Source organism: Tyto alba, unplaced genomic scaffold (genome assembly GCF_018691265.1).
Source record: "Tyto alba isolate M040663 unplaced genomic scaffold, T.alba_DEE_v4.0 Super-Scaffold_20000042, whole genome shotgun sequence".
Classification (NCBI taxonomy): Eukaryota; Metazoa; Chordata; class Aves; order Strigiformes; family Tytonidae; genus Tyto; species Tyto alba.
In genome coordinates, this window is record NW_024881293.1 from 11064783 (window position 1) to 11084070 (window position 19288).

At 43.1% G+C, this 19288-nt stretch overlaps 1 protein-coding gene across 9 annotated transcripts in view; it reads right to left on the reverse strand.

The window, feature by feature from the left end:
• The window catches only part of GATAD2A (GATA zinc finger domain containing 2A), a 63685-nt gene that overhangs the window by 15175 nt on the left and 29222 nt on the right, over positions 1-19288 (reverse strand). For 3 of the 9 annotated variants that reach the window (XM_042794103.1, XM_042794104.1, XM_032986077.2), the window contains exons 2-3: positions 16323-16397; positions 6246-6517 (exon numbers count right to left, since the gene is read on the reverse strand). In XM_042794103.1, coding sequence (XP_042650037.1) covers positions 6246-6508 — 263 coding nt within the window. In that variant the 5' untranslated portion in view covers positions 6509-6517; positions 16323-16397. Of the gene's footprint in view, positions 1-6245; positions 6518-7064; positions 7171-7296; positions 7383-16322; positions 16398-19288 lie in introns of those variants that run through there. The other 6 variants (XM_042794105.1, XM_042794101.1, XM_042794102.1 and 3 more) reach the window with 6 other exon arrangements.

Below are 19288 nucleotides of genomic sequence, written 5' to 3' on the forward strand. Positions count from 1 at the left end.
AGCATCCTGCAGCAATTCAGAGCACAACAACTATTCCAGAAAAAAAACAAACCAAACAAAAAAAGCCACTTTCCCATGGGGACACTGTGTATTTATTTGCTGATTTGAAAGAAAGAGGAGGGTCAAGGTGACCAAATCCAGCCTTGGAGGTCTGCTTCCACTTAGCTGGGCCAGAGGAAGATTAACTAAATTTTTGCCTTGAAGATGAGACATCCAAGGTCTAAGGTATCTCAAGGCGGCCTCAACTTTTCTAACACATTCACCTTCCCGCGAGACAGAAGTTTCAATGAAGTACGACCAAGGAAGACAAAGTTTAAACCTAACACTAGTAAGAGAAAGAGAGACACCTGGGAACTACTGGCTCTGGTAGAGGGTTTCGTTTTAGAGGACTCTCACTGCAGCTGACAGAACGCTCCACATTAACAGTAGAGCTCCTGTATCTCAACAAGCAGCCTTTGCATTTGTTTATACTGATCCAGAAGCATTACACAAAAAATAAGCTTCCTTTTACAGACCAGATCTTACCCAGGCTCTAAAATGCCCTTTCGATCATTCTTCCAAAAAACAACTATGAGATTCTCACTTGGTTAAAGTTACAGAACTACTAACCCAAAACATGAAATCCCCCCACTGCAGAGCAAAAGAACTAGACAGCCCCATCCTGCAGAATCCCAACATTTTCAGCCCATCTGCAGATAACTGAAGGAAGCATCACAACTGTTATTCAAACTAAAGCTTAATCTGCATTAGCAAATATGCAACAGTTTTGCCTCAGTCCATTCAACAATCTCTTGTATACTCTCATCCAAAAATATTTGGCAAGGAAGGAAGACAAACAAGGAAAGAAAAAGCAATACAGTGGGGATTTTTTTTTTTTTCCTGGAGATGTTTTATCTACATGAATCAAAGCAGTTGCAGTGGATCTAGTGACTGGTGTGAAACTGAAGAAAAACAAACTTCATCCCTTCCTCTGAATATAAAGGAAGGAAACTTTAATCAAACTACATCTGCATTTAAAATGAAACATTAAAAATTCCCCAAGAAACTTTGGCATCAATTTTGTCACAATATCCTTTAGTGCAACACATACCAGGAGGCACAGACACGATGTATGTAAACTGAAAAGGAGATCTGAAGTACAGGGCTGTGCCCTATTTCCAGGCTTACTAATGGGAAGAGAAGAGCTTCTTGCTCTTCACTGGTGCTGCTGTGAACACTGTTCCCAGTAAATTCCAGTAAAGTGGAGAGTTTGGTCAGCCAACACAGGCTTCATCCCAATGTGCTTAAGAATATGTTAGAATTTCAGCCAGATGAAAAAAAAAAAAAAAAACCAACAAAATAAAACACCCCAAACCAGCCTAAAATCCTTCAAAGCACCAAAATTTAGCATCCAAACCCTAATACAAAAATTCAGAGCGCAGCTACTAGGCCAACTGTAATACAATTTCAAACCTCTTTCTATTAGATGTTATTTTAAATTATCCCATGCAACAAAAAGAAAACATGCTTATTCTGAGGTTCCAGAGCAGTGCAACATTTGTCAAGCACACAAATCATAACCAGCAAGACCTAAAACTGTAGGACTTAAGGTGTTCAGATAGATTATTTGTCTAAGAGCACTAACTGTAGGGATGCCTACAAACTCTTCACTCTCATCCTTCCTGGCAGTTTTCATTTAAGAAAACAAGCAGTGGCTTAAGTCAGCCCAGCTCACATGGAATTTTGAGAAGTAAGATCTTAAAGCTGTGGGTGTATTTGATACTTCTGTCTACCACACATCAGGAGACAATAGATGGGTGCAAACAAATTTTTATAGAAAATAAATCAAACCTATCAAATGCAGACTTTTTGGCTTATCCAGACTCGTATTTCATTTGGAAGGAAAATCCAGACTCTGTAGCTTAATGTGAGAAGATGACACAACACATAGTGGTTTAGAATGTGGGGTTTTTGGTTTGTTGTTCTTTTTAAAAAATAAAAGCCCAAACGATACAAAATCTGTAGGAATAATTTCCATTTATCAGCCAGCCTTAAACTGGTTTTGATCAAGCCACAATTAATACAGATAAGATAGTTAATATGCTGATTTACCACTCTTGGCAAATAGAGAAAATAGAGGAAAAATAGCAAGATGTTCAACTGCCTAAAAAGTTTTCCAGTTTGCTTGACAGAGGACATCTTCATCTCAAGATTGCTATTAAGGCAAAGTAAGAACTGGGGACAGACAGAAGCCAAGTCTTGTATATGTGTTTTATTAACAATATCACCCTCACCACTGCAGTCACGCTTGTGTGCTGTTACAAAACCATTTTCTCACTCTCTCACATTCCTTGTATCACTGAGAAGCCTTGCTTTTTAGAATTCTGAAGTGAAACATATTTTGAGGTTATCTATTTGAAGAGTTACTATAATTTTGAGGATTTAAGATAGCACAGTGCAACAAACAAGCACAACACAGCTGCTCACAGGGTCAAGTAGTATCCTTGCCTGTAAACACCCTGTGCCTCTATGTACGAGCAAGGTTTTCTAACAGTACACTGCTCCTGAAGGATCCCGATGTTTTTGATCCAGGAGAGAGGAGAATTTGTCTGTGTAGACCTTTCTGAGCACAGCAGCCCCCATGCAGATAGCCAGCCAGCCAGCTGTGCCCAGAAAGGTCACTTGTGGTCTCTGCCAAACCTTACTGTGAGTACACCAGAAATCATGAGCTTAACCAGCACTGTGAATGCAGCTAGTCCATTTTGTATAGTTCAGGAAATACTACTAGGGGAAAAAAACAAAACAAAACAAAACAAAAATAACCCTTGGAAAATGGTCAGAATGGATACCATCGGTGAAGGGAGCTGCACCTGGAATGCAACAAACGCAGCGTGATGCAGACGGTGGGACGACGAGCCAAGAACAGCTCCGGCAGAAAGCCCCAGCCTCAGCTGGAAGCAACTGATGCTCAGCACAGGGCAAACGTGGTAGGGAACTGTGTATTTAAGGGGCAGGAAAGAACAGAGGAGAGAGATGGAGAACAGAGGAAAGGGAAAGCAGAGCTTGAGAGCCCGATAAGATGTCAGGATTCAAACAGGTTTGACAAACGTTCCTTCCCTCCAGCACCCATACTGATGTAAATCAGTGTATTCACAAGCAAAGCGATTTACACCCTATTTTACCATCCCATTGCAAACCAGACATGTCCTTATCCAGGGGAGCAGACTCTCCTTCCTCCCATTCCTTATCCACAGTAGGTCTAGGATAATTACACAGCAGCGTAGCTAGCTCCCAGTGCTACAAAAACGCCAGGCAGAGGAGCAAGATTTTGGTTTGGCCTTGTGTGACCTCTCATCAAAGACTTCTACCACTACAGACTGTCTTCTGTTTCTTCTGGCATCAGAAAATGTGCTCAAACCAGATACTATTTTTAAATTTAACTTCAAGGTTTTGGGGAGAAAAAAATAAAATAAAATAAATATATATTTTTAAGTTTAATGCAGAGATATTGCCAGGTTTGTGTTTCAAATCTAGAAAAATCAACTGATTTCAAAAAGATAATCCATTCAATCAGCTTTACATCAGTTAAACTGTGATTATTGCTGGGCCATCTTTTCCAAGGAAAATATTATGTTTTCAGTTCTAAAAGCATTAAGGAAGTTTAAAAGCCAAAACATCATACATCACTAAGCATGAATTTTACCCAAGTAGTTTGTAGCAGTTCAGTCATTTTAAGCAACAGCTCTTTTTTCATCTCCTCAGAAAATCAGCTCAACTGCTTTAAAGACACAGGTCTTATGAAAGCTGCAAGCTTAATTCCTCTAAAGATCAAAGGTCTGGAAAGGTAAGTCCCACACTTTTTTTTTTTTTTAAAAAAAAAGCCTTATGAAATTAAGATCCACCTCCCCTACAAATGCCAATTGTATTCTTATATATGCAAGGGATCAGACTCATCCAGGGACAAGCTTCCTCTATATCACAGGCATCTCCAGACTCAGATTGCATTTGCTTGGAGATATTTGCATCCCGAGGCCGGTCAGCTGCTCAGCGCCACGTTTGTGCTCCGGGAGCAGAGCCACACACTGACCAAGGGCACCGCCACGACGCAGGAGCAGAGCCCCAGGGCCTGGGAAGCTGCTGCCTTACTTCCAGAAGTTTGCAGAATCATTCAGGCTCGGTTTTGTTATTTGAGATGACCCAGGGTTTAATTCCTCTCTATCAAGAATTTTATACAAACGTGCATTATGAAAGGCGTTCCGACTCACAAACAATATCCAAAGAGCTTATCCAAAGCCTCATGAAACTCTTAATTATATTTATTAACTTCAGCAGAATTGGGATCAGACTGCCTCCTTATGCAAGCATATTTTTTGTATGGGGAAGCCTCTTCTCCCTCCTTGCCGAAACTGAATACAACAATATCCTATTACCACCTGAAATAAGAACACTGTCCGGAGAGAGGATGTTCTCTCATCTCATCTAAATAGGTGTTATTGTTCCAGATGCTCTCTTGGAAGTTAAGTGTACGGCCCCTTGTTCATCATCCTGTTTGCACGTCTTGCCACAGAGACGGACACCAACAGAGCAGAAACACTGGCACACGTTTCAAAAATATTATAAATTCACAAGGAGCACATGCATGTGGGGGCAAGTACTGCAACAAAAGAGTTAGAATACCTGATTCTAATTTATTCAATTTTTGGTATGAGCAATCTTTTTAGATATTCTTCAAAAAAAAAGAACATGCATAACTGTGTTAATTAGTAGGTAGCGATTACGCCAAAAGACACCTTCAGAGATTTACTCCTAGTCAGCACAATACAATTGCTTGACACAGAAGTCATCCAGTACCCCAATTAACTGCTTCTGTGCAACACACAAGCACCTCCTAAATATCAAATTGAGCAACTTGTATAATTGTCCCTTTGGCAGAAGGTTTATAGAGAAAGCTGAAAACTACCACCTTTCCTCAATCATGCTGATGGAAGAGGTCTTGTTTTAGACATACTGAAGCAATATTTGGATAAAGTAATCAGGCTCTTGCAGTCTAAGTTATTTCTCTTAGAAAAGCATCAAAAGTTTGGAAAAGTTTACAGATGAATTGCCATTAAACATCAAAGATACCAATTTTCTTAGTAGCACCCATAAGCACCCCTCCTCCCAATAATTCCTGCGCAGTTGATAAGGATCTCATGTTTTCAGTCTCACACCTCAAATCTGCACTGCTGTAATACCTGACATCCAAGCAAACACAGATTTATTACTCCGAGAACTGTTTAAGCCATTTTGCAGAGACAGGCAGGTCTCAGTTCTTACATATTACCACTCCAGCATCAGCTGGTGTCAGAACCAGGAATAAATGAGGCTTCTAGACTTCCTGCTCAATGTATTGGATCTTACTGTACTATAAAGAAAAAAGCAAGACCTTGAAGGGCCAACATCAGGGCCACAGAATTTTTGACAGAATTTTCATGCTGGTACATCCAGAATCTGGGTTAAAAATACGGTAGAAAATTTGGAATCTGGCTTTAAAGTGATGCCCATAGATCTGTATGTCAGAACCACCCAATTCATGTGTGTATCTCATATACAAGTCAAAGGAAAAGCTTTACATTTTTGTAATAATAAAATTCTCCAAAGTGATAAGGAACTTTGAATTCATGCTTTCATATGTCAAAATTCTGACATCTTAAGGAGGCTGGACTTTCAAGAAAGTATTAAGAGTTTGTCTTACAGAGAATTGCTGCAGACAGGTGCTGCCTTTTCATAACACTTCTAGTGTCAAAATCCACAAGTTACTTCAAAAAGAAAGTCAGACTTATCCATACATACTGCTCTGTCAGGAATAATCAAGTTGCAATTAAAACTCCTGTTTAGACAATTATAATCTATTATTTTTCCTATATCACAGCTCAATTACAAAAACCCAAACCACTCTTCCTCACATAAATCTCAATCAGTAGCTCAAAGCGCATCCTCTTTATAACTTGTACTTTTTTCTATTCAAGACCATATTTCTTTATTCAGCTGCTCATCACAGCTGCCACTGCTGTCAAAGCTTGTGGAAGAAAAATCAGTAAGGAAGTTACACGGAAGTAGCTGTTCAATCTCACGTGAAGAGCCAGAGCCGCAACAAGCACGTAAAATTTTAATTCTCTCTACCTTTATGATGCAGAGAACTTCCTCCCAGTGCCATCTGACCACATTTCACTGTGCTGGTATCCCAAACATTACAGTGCAACTGCAGCACATAGGTCACAACTCACCTTTTTGAGGTACTCATGTCCACAGGCTCATCTCCCGTCTGAACCTCCACTTTAATGGTTGCCTTCACCTCTCCACTTTTTAATAATCCTTGCACTTTGCCAGCTCCAGGATCTGTTTTTATTTTCATGTCGCTCTCAGCATTTATATCTGTTCCTAATAGTCCTTTCTCCATTTTTATTTTTTTACTGTCCACATCGTTATGCGTTATCTCACGTTCTAACGCTCGTTTCTGACTTCGTGTCCTGCATGCTTCCTCTGTCATTGTGAGGCTCTGGAGAGAGAGGAGACACAAACGAGGTAAGTACACTTGAAAAAAAATAAGTTGGACAAAACACCTTAATTTCAAAACAGGGCAAAGTACAGTGGTTACTGCAGAAGAAGTTCAGAAAGAGCAATCAAAGTTTTGCCAGTATGCTCACTTACCCTATCTTCAAAGTACATCTCAGTCTGAAGCTATTAAGCACCCAGCATCACTGTACTTACACTTTTTATGTTAAGCAAAAACAAACAAACAAACAAAAAAGGTAAAACAAGAACACACACACAAACCTCACTAAGCATAAACTAGAATCACCAAGGAGGAAAAAAAAAAAAATTGAATTAGAGCACAGGAGAATATACAAACCCCCAAGATGAAAAAAGTTTGGCTCTTTACCAACAGGCAGGAAGAATGTATGTATTTGCCTCACATGCAAATAAATGCAATTACAAAATTCTAGATTAGGATCTCCCTGGGACTGCAGCCATGTCTTTCTGAGGACCTAAGCCTGATTGAAAGTTTCGGGGATCAGACACTATGGGGAAAAGGACCACCACACCCTGCGTGAAGAGAGGCTTCCATATTTCTTGACAGCATGCTGCCAGGCGCTAAGGCACTGCCATTGTAATACTCAAGTTGAGACTTTCTCGGCTCCTGGTGAAGGAGCCAGGCTTTTCCAGGCGCAGAGGAAGCTCTGGGCTCAGGGGAACCGGGCTTAACTCCTCGCCTGCCGGAGGCGCGGGAAGTTTTGCTCCTGGTGGGCTCTGACATCTCCGCCCGCACTTCGGTACCTGCGGACACTCGTCCATGGGACGCGGAGCTGAGTCAGGCTTTGATCCCATGACATCACTGGGCTCCACATGACCCTTCCCAGGATGCAGCCTGCGAGACAAAGCACTTTCCAGAAACCAGTCTGAGCCGGCGGCAGGCAACCCGCAGCGGGGCTCACCCTGCCACCGGCCGGCACCCCGGAGCATCCCTCCTCCTCCTCCTCCTCCTCCTCCTCCTCCAGCACCCGCTGCTCCCCTCCGGGTGCCTAGGGACACCAGGCACCAAGGGGGGTGGCATGGGGGGAGAGGAAAGAAATACACACTCCATGCAACACCCCACCCCCCCCCACCAAATTTTTTTTTTTTTTAAAACTTTATTTACTTATTTATTTTAAGCGTTCTTCCCACCCCAGATTTTTTTTTCCTTCCTCCTTTTAAAATGGATTTCAAGAGTAAGGCCAACACACAAGAGTTGAACAAAGTCTTTAAAATGTTTTTAGCAGCGAGAGATTAACATAATTATGCAACATAATTAACCTCTGCTCACCCCCACCACCCCGTTATTCAACAATGTCACATAAGCGTTATGTGAAATTGCCACTTTGATGGTGTGAGCCCCACGCAAGTGACCACATGTTTCTCTGCGTGGTGTTGGATGAAATTTATATATGTATTTTGGGGAGGGGGGTGGGGGGGAAAGTGAATTAAAATCACCGGCAATACACAAAGTGCCTCCCCTTGGCTGATCTGCATCTACAGTGTGGCCACACTTGAATTTACAATAATGGAAGAAAGGTGTATTTTACAGAAAGGTGAAGTTAATTTTGGTATTTATGAAAGCGAGTAAACAGCACACAGCCCAGGCAGGCAGCCAGCAGCAGGGAGATGCTCGGTGCCGCTCAGCGTACCCCAGCTGACAGGCACCAGCCTTTCCCAAACTCTGCTCCGGCTCAGACAGCCCTCTAAAAGCACAGCTTTTAACTATAATAGTACCTCGGTTTAAGTATCTCTGCTGACAATACAGCAGCCTGACAACTGCTTCTCCCCCTGAACGAGGGGTCAAACAGCCTGACTGGGAATTGCAAATCTTATTCCTATTAACTTGGTGCAAATGCATCTGAACCCAGGGATAAAACAAAGGACCAGGCAGCTATCGCCCTGCTTACGTCTACTGAGATGTGCCATTAATCACAGTGACTTTCTTGAAGCAAGACTGCTTAGTCAGTAGGAAACCTCCTTAAATCCTGATCTGGGTTTATTTTCACGCTCTCCAACCTCACAAGGATGAGAAGCAGCAACTCCAGCAGCCCGTGCTGATCCGAGAGCTACAGCAGCACTTCAGGCACTCAGGCTCTGAACTTTAAGAACATTTGCGCAAAACTCCTTCGTTCTTTCCAGTTTTGACTGGGTTGGGGAAAGGCAGCATCCTGAGCTGTGCTGGGGCGTTTCATTCCACATCACATGCAAAGTTGCCAGGCAGAACTCTGCATGCTCACAGCTGAATTTCGCTTACTCAAGTTTACATCACAAGCAATAGAAATTACCTAGATCTTGTAACAGTGCTAAGTTTTAAATAAAAAAATCATGCAGTCAAAATCCTAATGTAAAGACAGGTAATGCATACTGAATACTTCACCAAGCATCTGTTTTCTAACTAAGACAGCTCATCTCAGAGTGATGGAGAGAAGCAGGAACTAAGCACCCTGCTCAGAGCATTTCCAGGGACAAACCCTTCGTACACAAACTCCTCACAAAGGTCAGACTGAACAGATTAACAACCTTGATGAAAACGCACAGTGTACCTTTCCAACAAAACCCTCTCCTATTACAAATTCTCAAGGACATCACATCTTGCACCCTGCAATTCCTTTACGAACTAGCCGCAGCCGTTTCTCTTTGTAACGCCACTGCCGCCCCCTTATCAGACACTGACAACAACTTTATTTGGACATGGCCTCAGCGTCCCTGTGCATTCCCTAGTCACACAGCCAAAAAGCGATCCTTCTGTTTTCCTTCGAGGAATGGTGCTGCTGCTATGAGAACTTTTCTGCAAATCAAAATTCAGTCCAAGTTTCTGTTAAAAATTCAGTGTCTTGTCGCAACGACGTAGAGTAGAAAGCAGCAACGGGGCACAGCAATTGCTAGAGAGAAGAAGAGTGTAGCGCAACCAAAACAGTGTGTTGTCAAGATCTACACTACTGGAAAGACCTTGGGACGAGATTGCACTAAGATTTTTACAGCTAAATTTGAAGATTGCAAGTGCAGACTCACTGTAATGGAGAGATCTGGTTGCACAGTTCCCCTACCACAACAGTGATTAAATCATATTTATTGTAGATGAGCCCTAAAACCAAGCTCCCTAAAAGAGTTTTAACCCTTTCAGGAAATAGTACTGGAAAACAATTTGCTAACATGGATGCAGGTGCAGAGAGACCTAAAGGAAAATTCATGTAGCACCAGGAGAAGAAAAAAAAATATAAAATAATGAGAAGGATTTCTTTAAAAGGCTATTCTGCCTTTCTTCTCAGGAAGAGATGAAAACTGGTAATGTCAGAGATTTACAGGAATTACCTGGGTTACTGGGCCCCATCTCCTACAAGTCAGAAGGCATTGAGAAGCAGATGCACAGTTTAGGTGAGTCCCTAGCAGGATCTGTTTCACACAGGAGGCTACAAAACTCTTCCCAAAACAGCCTAAACTCAAGGTCTGTAGGAGAAGATTAAAACCAGACAGGTGCCCTGGAAGAGAGGAGGAGGAGAAGGAAGGTGCCTGCAGACCTGCACCCGCAGGGACAGTGTCCTTGTTCATGGAGATGAGCCAGGTGGCTCCTTGCACGACAGGAGGAGGTAGGAGAAACCCAAACTCACCTGGGAAGAAAACTCTCCCCCAGTGGCAAATCTGGCAATTTGCTTAATCCCCAGCACCAGAGGACGGCGTGCCAGTCATCACATGAGACACTACCACCAGTATTAAACAGCACCTCACCAGTACACTCTGACCAGCCCTTAAATCTGCTGATTTACTGAGATTGCACCTTCCACCAGTTCATTCCACTAGATGAGAATAAATCAGGTAGATGTTTCAAAACATCCAGGTTGTTTCAAGGATAACATCTAACTTCTGAAGCTATTCTCGAAATCACCACTTCTGCTTCCCCACTGTTAATAGCAAAAGGAACTGATCAACACGAATAGTAAACAGCTTCTGTTCAACTCGACTATACCATTTATTTGAAAGAAGGAAGAGAAAGTAAGTATTACACAGTAAATTTTGAGTTTTATGGAAGGTTCTGCTTTTTATTACAAAGAATGGCATAGCTTGGGGTGGAGCGGCCAGGACCTAAGCAGCAAATACTCAGTTGTAAGTGCTATCACTGTAACAGATTAACTACTACGATCAATTCAAAAGGCAGTTTAGTATACCATATAAAATGCAGTAAACTCTGCAGACTGCAGGCCATTACATTGGTCACCCTGAAGCCTTGTCAAAAATTCCGCCGTGCAGCTCCACCGCCCTCTGTGCACACTGACAACAGGAAAAACCCAAGACCTCCCGAGTTCCCAACCTATTTACGTTAGCCTGGTAAACACTGTGTATGCTTGTGATGCCACCCATATGCTTTTCATCAGGAAAAGGGTCAAAAGAGCTCTCTCACCATCTTTCAAATCCTTCCCCCCTCCAAAGAGCAGAGCCACAAGACCAAGAAGACAAACCTGGTTTAAATCAGCCAGTGTCTATTCCAGCAGGGACATTTAGGACACTGTGACATCCAGCCCAGCCCTTGCAAAGGGCTGGGGATGCTGCAGCAATCACCTGCTCTTGCTTGCTTTTGCCACTGCAGGGAAAAGTTACAGAAGAGGAAAAATCTCACAAAGTTCCAGTTTAAGACTTGGGAAACAAATTACTTTATGCTGATTTTTCCAGATGCGTGGTCCAGCCTGGAATAAACCTAAACAGCTGCAGAAGCCATGGCCAGCTCTCCCGGCTGCTGCCTGGCCAGGGCATGGACAGGCAACCGGGGCGGCAGCGAAAGCAGGTCTGGTGCACAAGCACACAGAGAACACCCGCATGGTACACGAAGACAAAACCATAATTTTAAAAAAACAAACAAACAAAAAAAAAAGCACACTTTGCTTGCTGTTTGTAATGATGTACACTTACACTTTTCCCCACATCACATTGAGTTATCCATATCACCTCCTCTCTCCTCTCCCATTCATGATTTATAACTTCCTTGTACAAACTCCAAGTAATTCCTTCATAGAGTAGTTCTGCTTACTTCACACTGTTTAGAACAACTTGGTGGTTTGAAGTTAAAAGGACTGAAGTTAAAATTATATCCTGATGCTTTGCTAGAATCAGCAGCAGTGCTGGCAAGCACCAGCAGCAGATATGGGTTCAGCACGGACCATCTCCAGATGGGCTCAAATCCCACTGCAGCTACACACTCACCCATCCAGCTATGTGATACTCTCTCCTTTTGGTAGCCAAAAGCAAAGATCAACAACCATCTTTCCCAGAATGATCTTGAAACTTTTACAGCAAAAGAAGGGTGAAAGAAAAAAAAGAGAAGGGAAAAAAAAAAAACAAAACCAACCCAGACAAGGTTACAGAGGGAACAGGAAGATTAAGACACATTCAGTGTTCCTCAGTGAATATTTTCTAAAGGTAGTTGATCAAAAACTTACTGACTCTAAACAGCCACTGGCATCCAGCACGGACCCAATGTGCAGAGCAGACAGGCCTCCTGCAAGTGCAGCCCATGCAGCCACCTTGCACCAGCCACACCATGCCTAGAAATTAACTTCTCATAGCAGGATGTAAGAAGTTTCAATGAGAAGTCACTGTCTCAACTGAGCTTATTTTCCTGTTATGCCACAACTGCATTTTCTTTTTTTTCCTTTCCCTATATACTCATTGATCATGAAGCCAAAAACGAGATGCCACAGAAAAAGTAAGTTTTTATGTATGTGTGTCTGTGTACTACTGTGTGCACGTGTATCACATGCATGCATATAAATGTGCATGCACATGCACACATAGAGAAGTTCATGACCTTATTGCATAGATGTTTAGAAAAATAAACTTTAGAAAGCCAAAGTAAGAACTAGATTTTATTTTTTTTAAAGACTAAAGTAATGTAACAGCAGTAGGACAAGAACACTGGTTATTCTGTAGGTTGGGGAAAAAAAAAAAAAAAAAAAAATCATCCCACACCTGAATTCAACTGGGCAACCAAAAATCCATCCTTTCCCTGATGAAGGCAACAAAAAACATGAGAGCAGCCAGAGATGGGTTGATCATTTTGCTATCTCTGCCATTATTTTCATACCAGGAGACCTAAAAAGAAGAACTGCAAGTGCTGAAGCCCCCTCCAGCAGAAGGGATGAGAGGAGGGTACCTGCTCCGCAGCCCACTCCCTGCTCCCAGCGGGGAGAGGCTCCCAGCCCCTGGCTGGCTGAGCACTGCAGCCCACCAAGGGTTAAGCCCTGCCATTTTGGTGCCATTCACTGATATGTCCATTAAGGGTGTTACATAACAAAATGGCAGCCCTTAACCCTTCCCTCACCGGGCTCCCACGCTGCTCAGCTGCATGTGCTCACGCCAGCCGGCCACCACAGCACCTCCTGGCTGTGCAGTCCTGCCTCCCTTTTTAACTATTATTATTATTTCCCCCTTCCTTAAGCATCCAGGGAAAAATAAGTGAGCTTGTTTAGGACTGTTAAGTACTTGCAATTAAAAGGAGATGGAGCCCACAGAAGTTTCCTCTGTGCCACGGGTGTCGGGCATCTGGAGGCAGCAGAGGAAAGTTCTCTGGAGCAGTCCACCAGCAGAAAAGCATCACTTCTGAGATACCAGCCCAACGAATCGCTGAAGGAGAACAGAGGAAATGTGGGGTACCAGAATCCTACGCTGTCCTGAAAACAGCCACGACATCCCCACGGCTGCTCCCAGCTTCAGTGGGGAGCACCTGCAGCAGCTCCTCCTGCGCCTTGAGCCTTGCAGAAGCTGCTTTTACTTCCATCCGAGTGACCAGGCGCTAAGACACACACCGTGCCCACGGTGGCACTGCTCGCAGTCATTATAGTGCAGTAGGAAGCAATTCAGCCTGGGCTTGACTAAATATTTACTAAAATGAACAGATAAACATTTGTAGAAAGGCACTGAAGTTGAGCTGGGATCACCACAAACATGAAGTTCTGTATTTGGCCAGAAATGGGACTTTGGTAGCTGAAGTTCCACTACACTAGGAGTCACCCTTCTGCCTTCCACAGTATTTGTGTCAACTCACCTTAAAAATCACTATTATGGCTGAGTTTGGCTCCATTTATTAGTCTGGAGCCTAACCACTATCTAAGGGCTCTGTGTAACAAAGAGAGAAGCATTCACAATTCTTAACAGAAAGCTCAATGTGCTACATAGATTATATTAAACATGTAGCTGCATAAGTGGCAAATAGCAGTTGCCTGTAAAAATCAATCTAGCAATTTATGCAAAATTTTTGTAAGAACTTCAGAGAAGTGTTCACTATCAAGGTGATCTTAGAAAGAATTGTAACAAAGCAACTAAAAAACTGCATAGAAATACCAGGTTTTTCTCTTAAATACCTTTTACTAGTGTTGCTATTCTTTACTTGAAATATTCAGCCTAAAAAAAAAAAAAAACCCAAAAAAACAACAGCAACAAAAAAACAACAAACCCTCACTTCTCAGTCCTGCCACAATGACACAGATTCCCTGGTTTGCTCTGCACAGCGGTGCCAGTTTTTCGCATGCTCTGTGACCGTGATTCATAGCTGTAGTTTTCAGGAATGAACTGCATGGTTCAGTATGGAGTTGGCTCATTGTCACCCCTGAGTTTGCTGGGGGAATTCAACCACCCTCACATGAGGCAGCCAAAGAAGAAGAATGAAATCAAAAGTAATTTTTATTAAAAGACACCAGCTATTACTAGAAGCGCATGGTCTGATTCCACCTCAGCAAGAAACTCTGCCTTTCTTCAGGGTATGGATTCTCTAGGCACATTGATACTCACAGATATTAACTAATCATTAAAAAAATGTTTATCCAGTGTTTATTTTGACTCAAAAAATAAAACCTTCCACTTAAAGGACTATAACTTGATTTAAACTTTTATTTGATGAGAACAGATTTAAATATTAAGTAACAGCACCATAGATTGCAATCAGATCCTCTCCCCTTCCTCCACCCCCCTCCCCATTTAATGTATGCTTCTTATTAGAGGAGGGATCTAGGTTGGTTCATTTATTTTAATGCAAGAGCAAGAAAATTAGCATCTTTAAATACTCAGTCACAACAACAATCAGCTTTTCCAGCACCACATGCTGTGCATATTATAATACAGGCAATTCCTTGTTTTTTTCTGCATTTTAAAAACTTGAAGAGAAGAGAGGCTCTCGGTGCCCACAGACCATCCACACCGACTTCAGCATCACTCCTCTCCAAGGAGTGCTGTGCTCTGGATTCACGTTCAGCCCAGTATAAATTATTTAATACAGCCTCAGGACAACCACAGAGAGAATTGGTGTAAGCAGATACAAAGGACAAGGTACCAATAGAAAGATCTAAACAACTAAGGAATTTTCTTATTTACCAATCAATAGTCCAATTCTTCTAAAGACAACTTTAAAATGATATTAATTCTAAGGTCCACTGCTTTGGCTTTAAAGAGGTGTTTTTAGAGGGCACTTACATGAGGGATTTGTATGACCTGAATTCTCCCCCAAGTTTTATGGATCTATTTTTGTCTAGAAACTACTGGGCAGGAAGTCTGCTAATGACTATGTCTGGGCTTTGTATTACCAAAAAAAATCGTGGAGATTCCTCAGTGCAGGATAGCCGTTAAATACCAGTTTCAATTATGGTTCAAAACGCAGTATTTGGGTAACAAGTTGAATTGGCAAAATAAGATAGTATTTATGCACACTGCTCTACAACTGCACAGAGCTATGTTTTTCAGGTGTTTTATGGTGATAACTCACTGAACAAGAGAGCAGATTAAGAAATATCCATGACTGTGGTCAAGACATCTAAGTGTGATGCTCTCTGCTACTCTCACTGTTACTCTCCCAGTCCTTCACCTCTGACTGATGTCATTAAGAAAGGTGTTTTTATTATTTCATTTAGCCTTTTGGTTTCATGAAAGATGGCACCATTTTGCAAGATTTGGGAACTTATGTAATAAATAGCCAAAAAAAAAAAAAAAAAAATCAGTGGTGCTAATGGCTTGCACAATATTAGTTCTGCAGCTGACTCGGGTGAAACACAGTAAATTAAATGAGTAAATCTATGAGCAGAGACATCAACAACTACACCAGGAAAGCTGAGACTGGGAGAAAAGCAAAGATCAGAAATGCTTAGCACTGACCACCAGAGCCTTAGTAATATATGTTTTGGAGAAAAAAACCCAAATTGGATAAATTCTTTAACTGCCATTTATTATTAAAATGCTTCATTTGACAATGGCATGGCAGAGGTGAGCACCATCACACAGAAGACAGCTGATCAAGAGAGCTTTACTTTAGCTATGCCACTGAGCATTGCCAGAGCTACAAGATACAAGCAGAAATTTCATTTCCATTCACGGTTTTTCTTCTGAGGGTTGCACAAATGATCGAAATATACAGAAAGTCTCAAGGGAGGAATTTCTGTATGCTTGCTTTTGCTTCTCCTCTTGTTCAAGACCAACAATATTGTGCAGCTGTTGTGACTGCCCAGTTAAAAGGAAGTGAAACAGCTCTGTCCCTTAGGAAGCTAGGGAGATTTACCTACTCTGGAACATGGATTAAGTGCTAAATGAAAGGCCACTTTTGGTTAATGAACTGAATTCTGACCAGAGTTTGATCTCAGAGCACCTCTACAGCTCTTCCATGTCCTCCAGGACAAGGCAGGAGCTGAAGGTGCAGAAGACCAGACAACTATTCCACCCTCCCAGCCCACCTCCCCGTTTTCAGTACTGAACAGGGGGGAGAAGGGGAGTCTGTGCAATATGAGAGACTCGTCCTCCATCTTAGTCACAACTCCTACCTGTCAGTGAAGTTCATGGGTTCCAGGTGGGATCCTGACCAGGCCGAGTGGCTGAAAGTGACTGCAGCGAGGATCCTGAGGGAAGAGAGAAGCCAGTTAGCATACCCAGTGACATGACCACCACCTTCACCCAAATCATGCTCGCTGGTGAGACAGTCAGCCTGAAACATTGGTACTCATGTAAAAGAAGAGAAGACTGCATCCTATTATGTTAAGGAAAGAAATGCAAGTCAGGCTTGTGTTCAAATGCTTCCACATTAAAAATAAAAGCACACACAAATATATTTTAAAGTTACTGCTTTTCTTACTCCCTATTTCTTTAGTGTCTGCTTCTTACATTAACACTCCAGGAGGAAACCAACTGCTTCTTGGTATTTCTGGTTTGACCCAAACACCTGCTGAAACCAGCATTCCCATTTCTAAACAACAGTTTCCCTCAAGGAGGAAGAGACTTACAAGACCTGCATTTGTCCTAACGGCTGGTACCGCAGGAGCTTGCTCCGGGCAAGTCTCAAAACAGTCACTGTGCCACCTCCCCATTTTATTTCTTGCACAAAAGCAGTACGGGTCCATGTTTGCATGCAGAACACCACTTGAAAACACATCTTCAGAAACTCACTTATTTTAATTTGTCCAACAAGCCAGCAGGCCCCCAGATGAACATTTTAATAGCTAGTAAGATGCTGCCAACAAGGCAATATTTGTCCAATGTTACCTACATGAAGGTACTATTACTGAAGTGGCAGGAACACTGAGATGCAAATAGAGAGTCAGTCGTCTTTGGACACGATACCACGGTCACACTCGTGCTCATGCAGGGGCTCAGTTCAGCAATTTAGTGACACTTTGGTATTTTTACCTGAAGGACATCAGAGCAAGTTTTAAAGCCAAGCTGGATGCACTGGCTAAACACCATCGGAGGTTTTGGTGGGGTACTGCCACCGCCCAAAGCATGTAACATGAAGTCAGTTGTCCCCCTGCTCCTGGTCCCACTTGAGACCACATCACCGTTCCCTGCAGAAGCAGCCATGAAGTTGCACATGAAGCAGAGAAAGAAGGTGGAAGCAACTTCTTAGAAAAGTTTTTGTCCCATAGGATGGCACATAAAAATAATTCTAAAATAATATGTGCATTTATCTGCTTCTTACTCCAGAAGTAGTTCTGCTGGCCAATGCTTGTTTATGCTTTACAAAAATCCTTTTGTGAGCCTGTACATACAGTGCATGACATCCAAACCCTCCTTCTCCCTCTCTATGAAAACACTGAGGGAAGAAACCCACAGCCAGTGTACACTAGTCAGTTAGAAAAATCAAATAGTTCTGCCATACTACTGGATCAGCAGTTACCTGCGCCAGCAGCACAGGCTGAGTCAAACAGCCCTTATCTCAGCCTGTTTTACACAGCACAAAGCGAGTAACCAGTCAACAGCCACAATTTCAGCAGTGGGTCTTGCACGGGGCTGCGCACGCTGACACGCCGCTGGCGTCGGCTCTCGGGGCAGACGGCAGCAGCACTGGGCTGGAGGTGGAGCCCAGTAATTGATGCACATTGGCTGCCAAGATGACTCCTTGGAAGCTCGGCCTCTTATTTCTGCTAAGCCACCAAGAACTGAGTCATTTCCCTCCTCAAAAAGTTGCAGTTATTTTCTTTTGTCCAGAAGGCAGGACAATAGCTCACTGACTTCTAGTCCTCCTCTCTGAGACTGGGAAAAGGGCCGACACCCACCTGAGAATCAAAATGTCCCCCTTTGACCAAACTCCTGCAAACTCAGAGGTCATCTTGTACATGTACATCATCTCTGTTTTACTATTTTAAGCACCTCAGAAGGTTCCAATAGGTTAAACAAATTGCTACAAAAGGGCAGATATAGAAACTTAATGAATGGATATGCAACCGTACTCTGGTCCCTGATTAGCTATCTAGGGGGCAGGTCTTGCTAATTATAGCTCATCCTATTAGCCCAATGCTTTTCTAATTAGAAGCCCATTGAAAACCATTGCAATAGCTACTTCAGGGCCTTCAATGGTGCTACAAAACCCAACAGATATGGCAGTACTTCATGTTACTCCTCATGCAGCTGGCCCAGACATGAACAAACTCTCCTTCATCGCCAAAGATGACAAAAAGCTATGCACACAACACACATGGCGTACCGGGCCATGACAAACGCTACGGCACAGCCGCGGTAATTGGTAGTTATGACACTATTGCAGCCAGCAGGAAGCCACAAGTTGTAACACTGCTGGGGGGAGCGAGGCAAGGAATTAAAAAAAATTGTTAAGAAAACGAATTATTCTGCCTGGTATAGGGATAATTACTGAACGGGACCGGTAAAGGTCACAGTGGGAGGGGTGGATCCTCCAGGCACCGGCTCTGCCCGAAGCCAGCTCAGCTCTGCTGCGAGGACTGCACACAAGGCACCTCCAGCACAGAGGGAGCCTGCGTTTTGCAGAAAGTTTTCCCCTCCAGAGAGGAATATGGTTACGCAGATGAGTTCGGCAGCAACCTCGCATCGGAGTGCTCCCTGTGTTTTGGAGTTCAGCAGAGATTGTTCCCTCCGACGTGCTCTGGAGGTGGGAAGCCTAAGCTACCGAGTCGTATTTCTGGGGCTCTGGCCGGCCTCCATTTTTAATGAACTGTAGCATTAAACTCCCATAGTGCTCGTGTCATGGGACTAAAATAGTTTTCATCTTGCGAGGACACCAGAACAGCAGTTTAACTGCTTCAGTGCCGCGGGACCGGGGCCGCCTCCCGTGCTGACCCACATTTGGTGCGTGGAAGTTTCCACTGAAACCCAACAGACGGCTGGCAGCGAGCTGCCCGGGGAGGCGGCCGGCCCCACGGCCCGATCCGGCTCCCACGCTCCGTCCCCATCCGTGGCTCAGCCTTCTCCCGCACCTCCAAGACGGAAAGTTTGCTTTTGCAGTGCAGGCCGCTGAGGAAAAAAAAGGTTAAAATGCTTATAA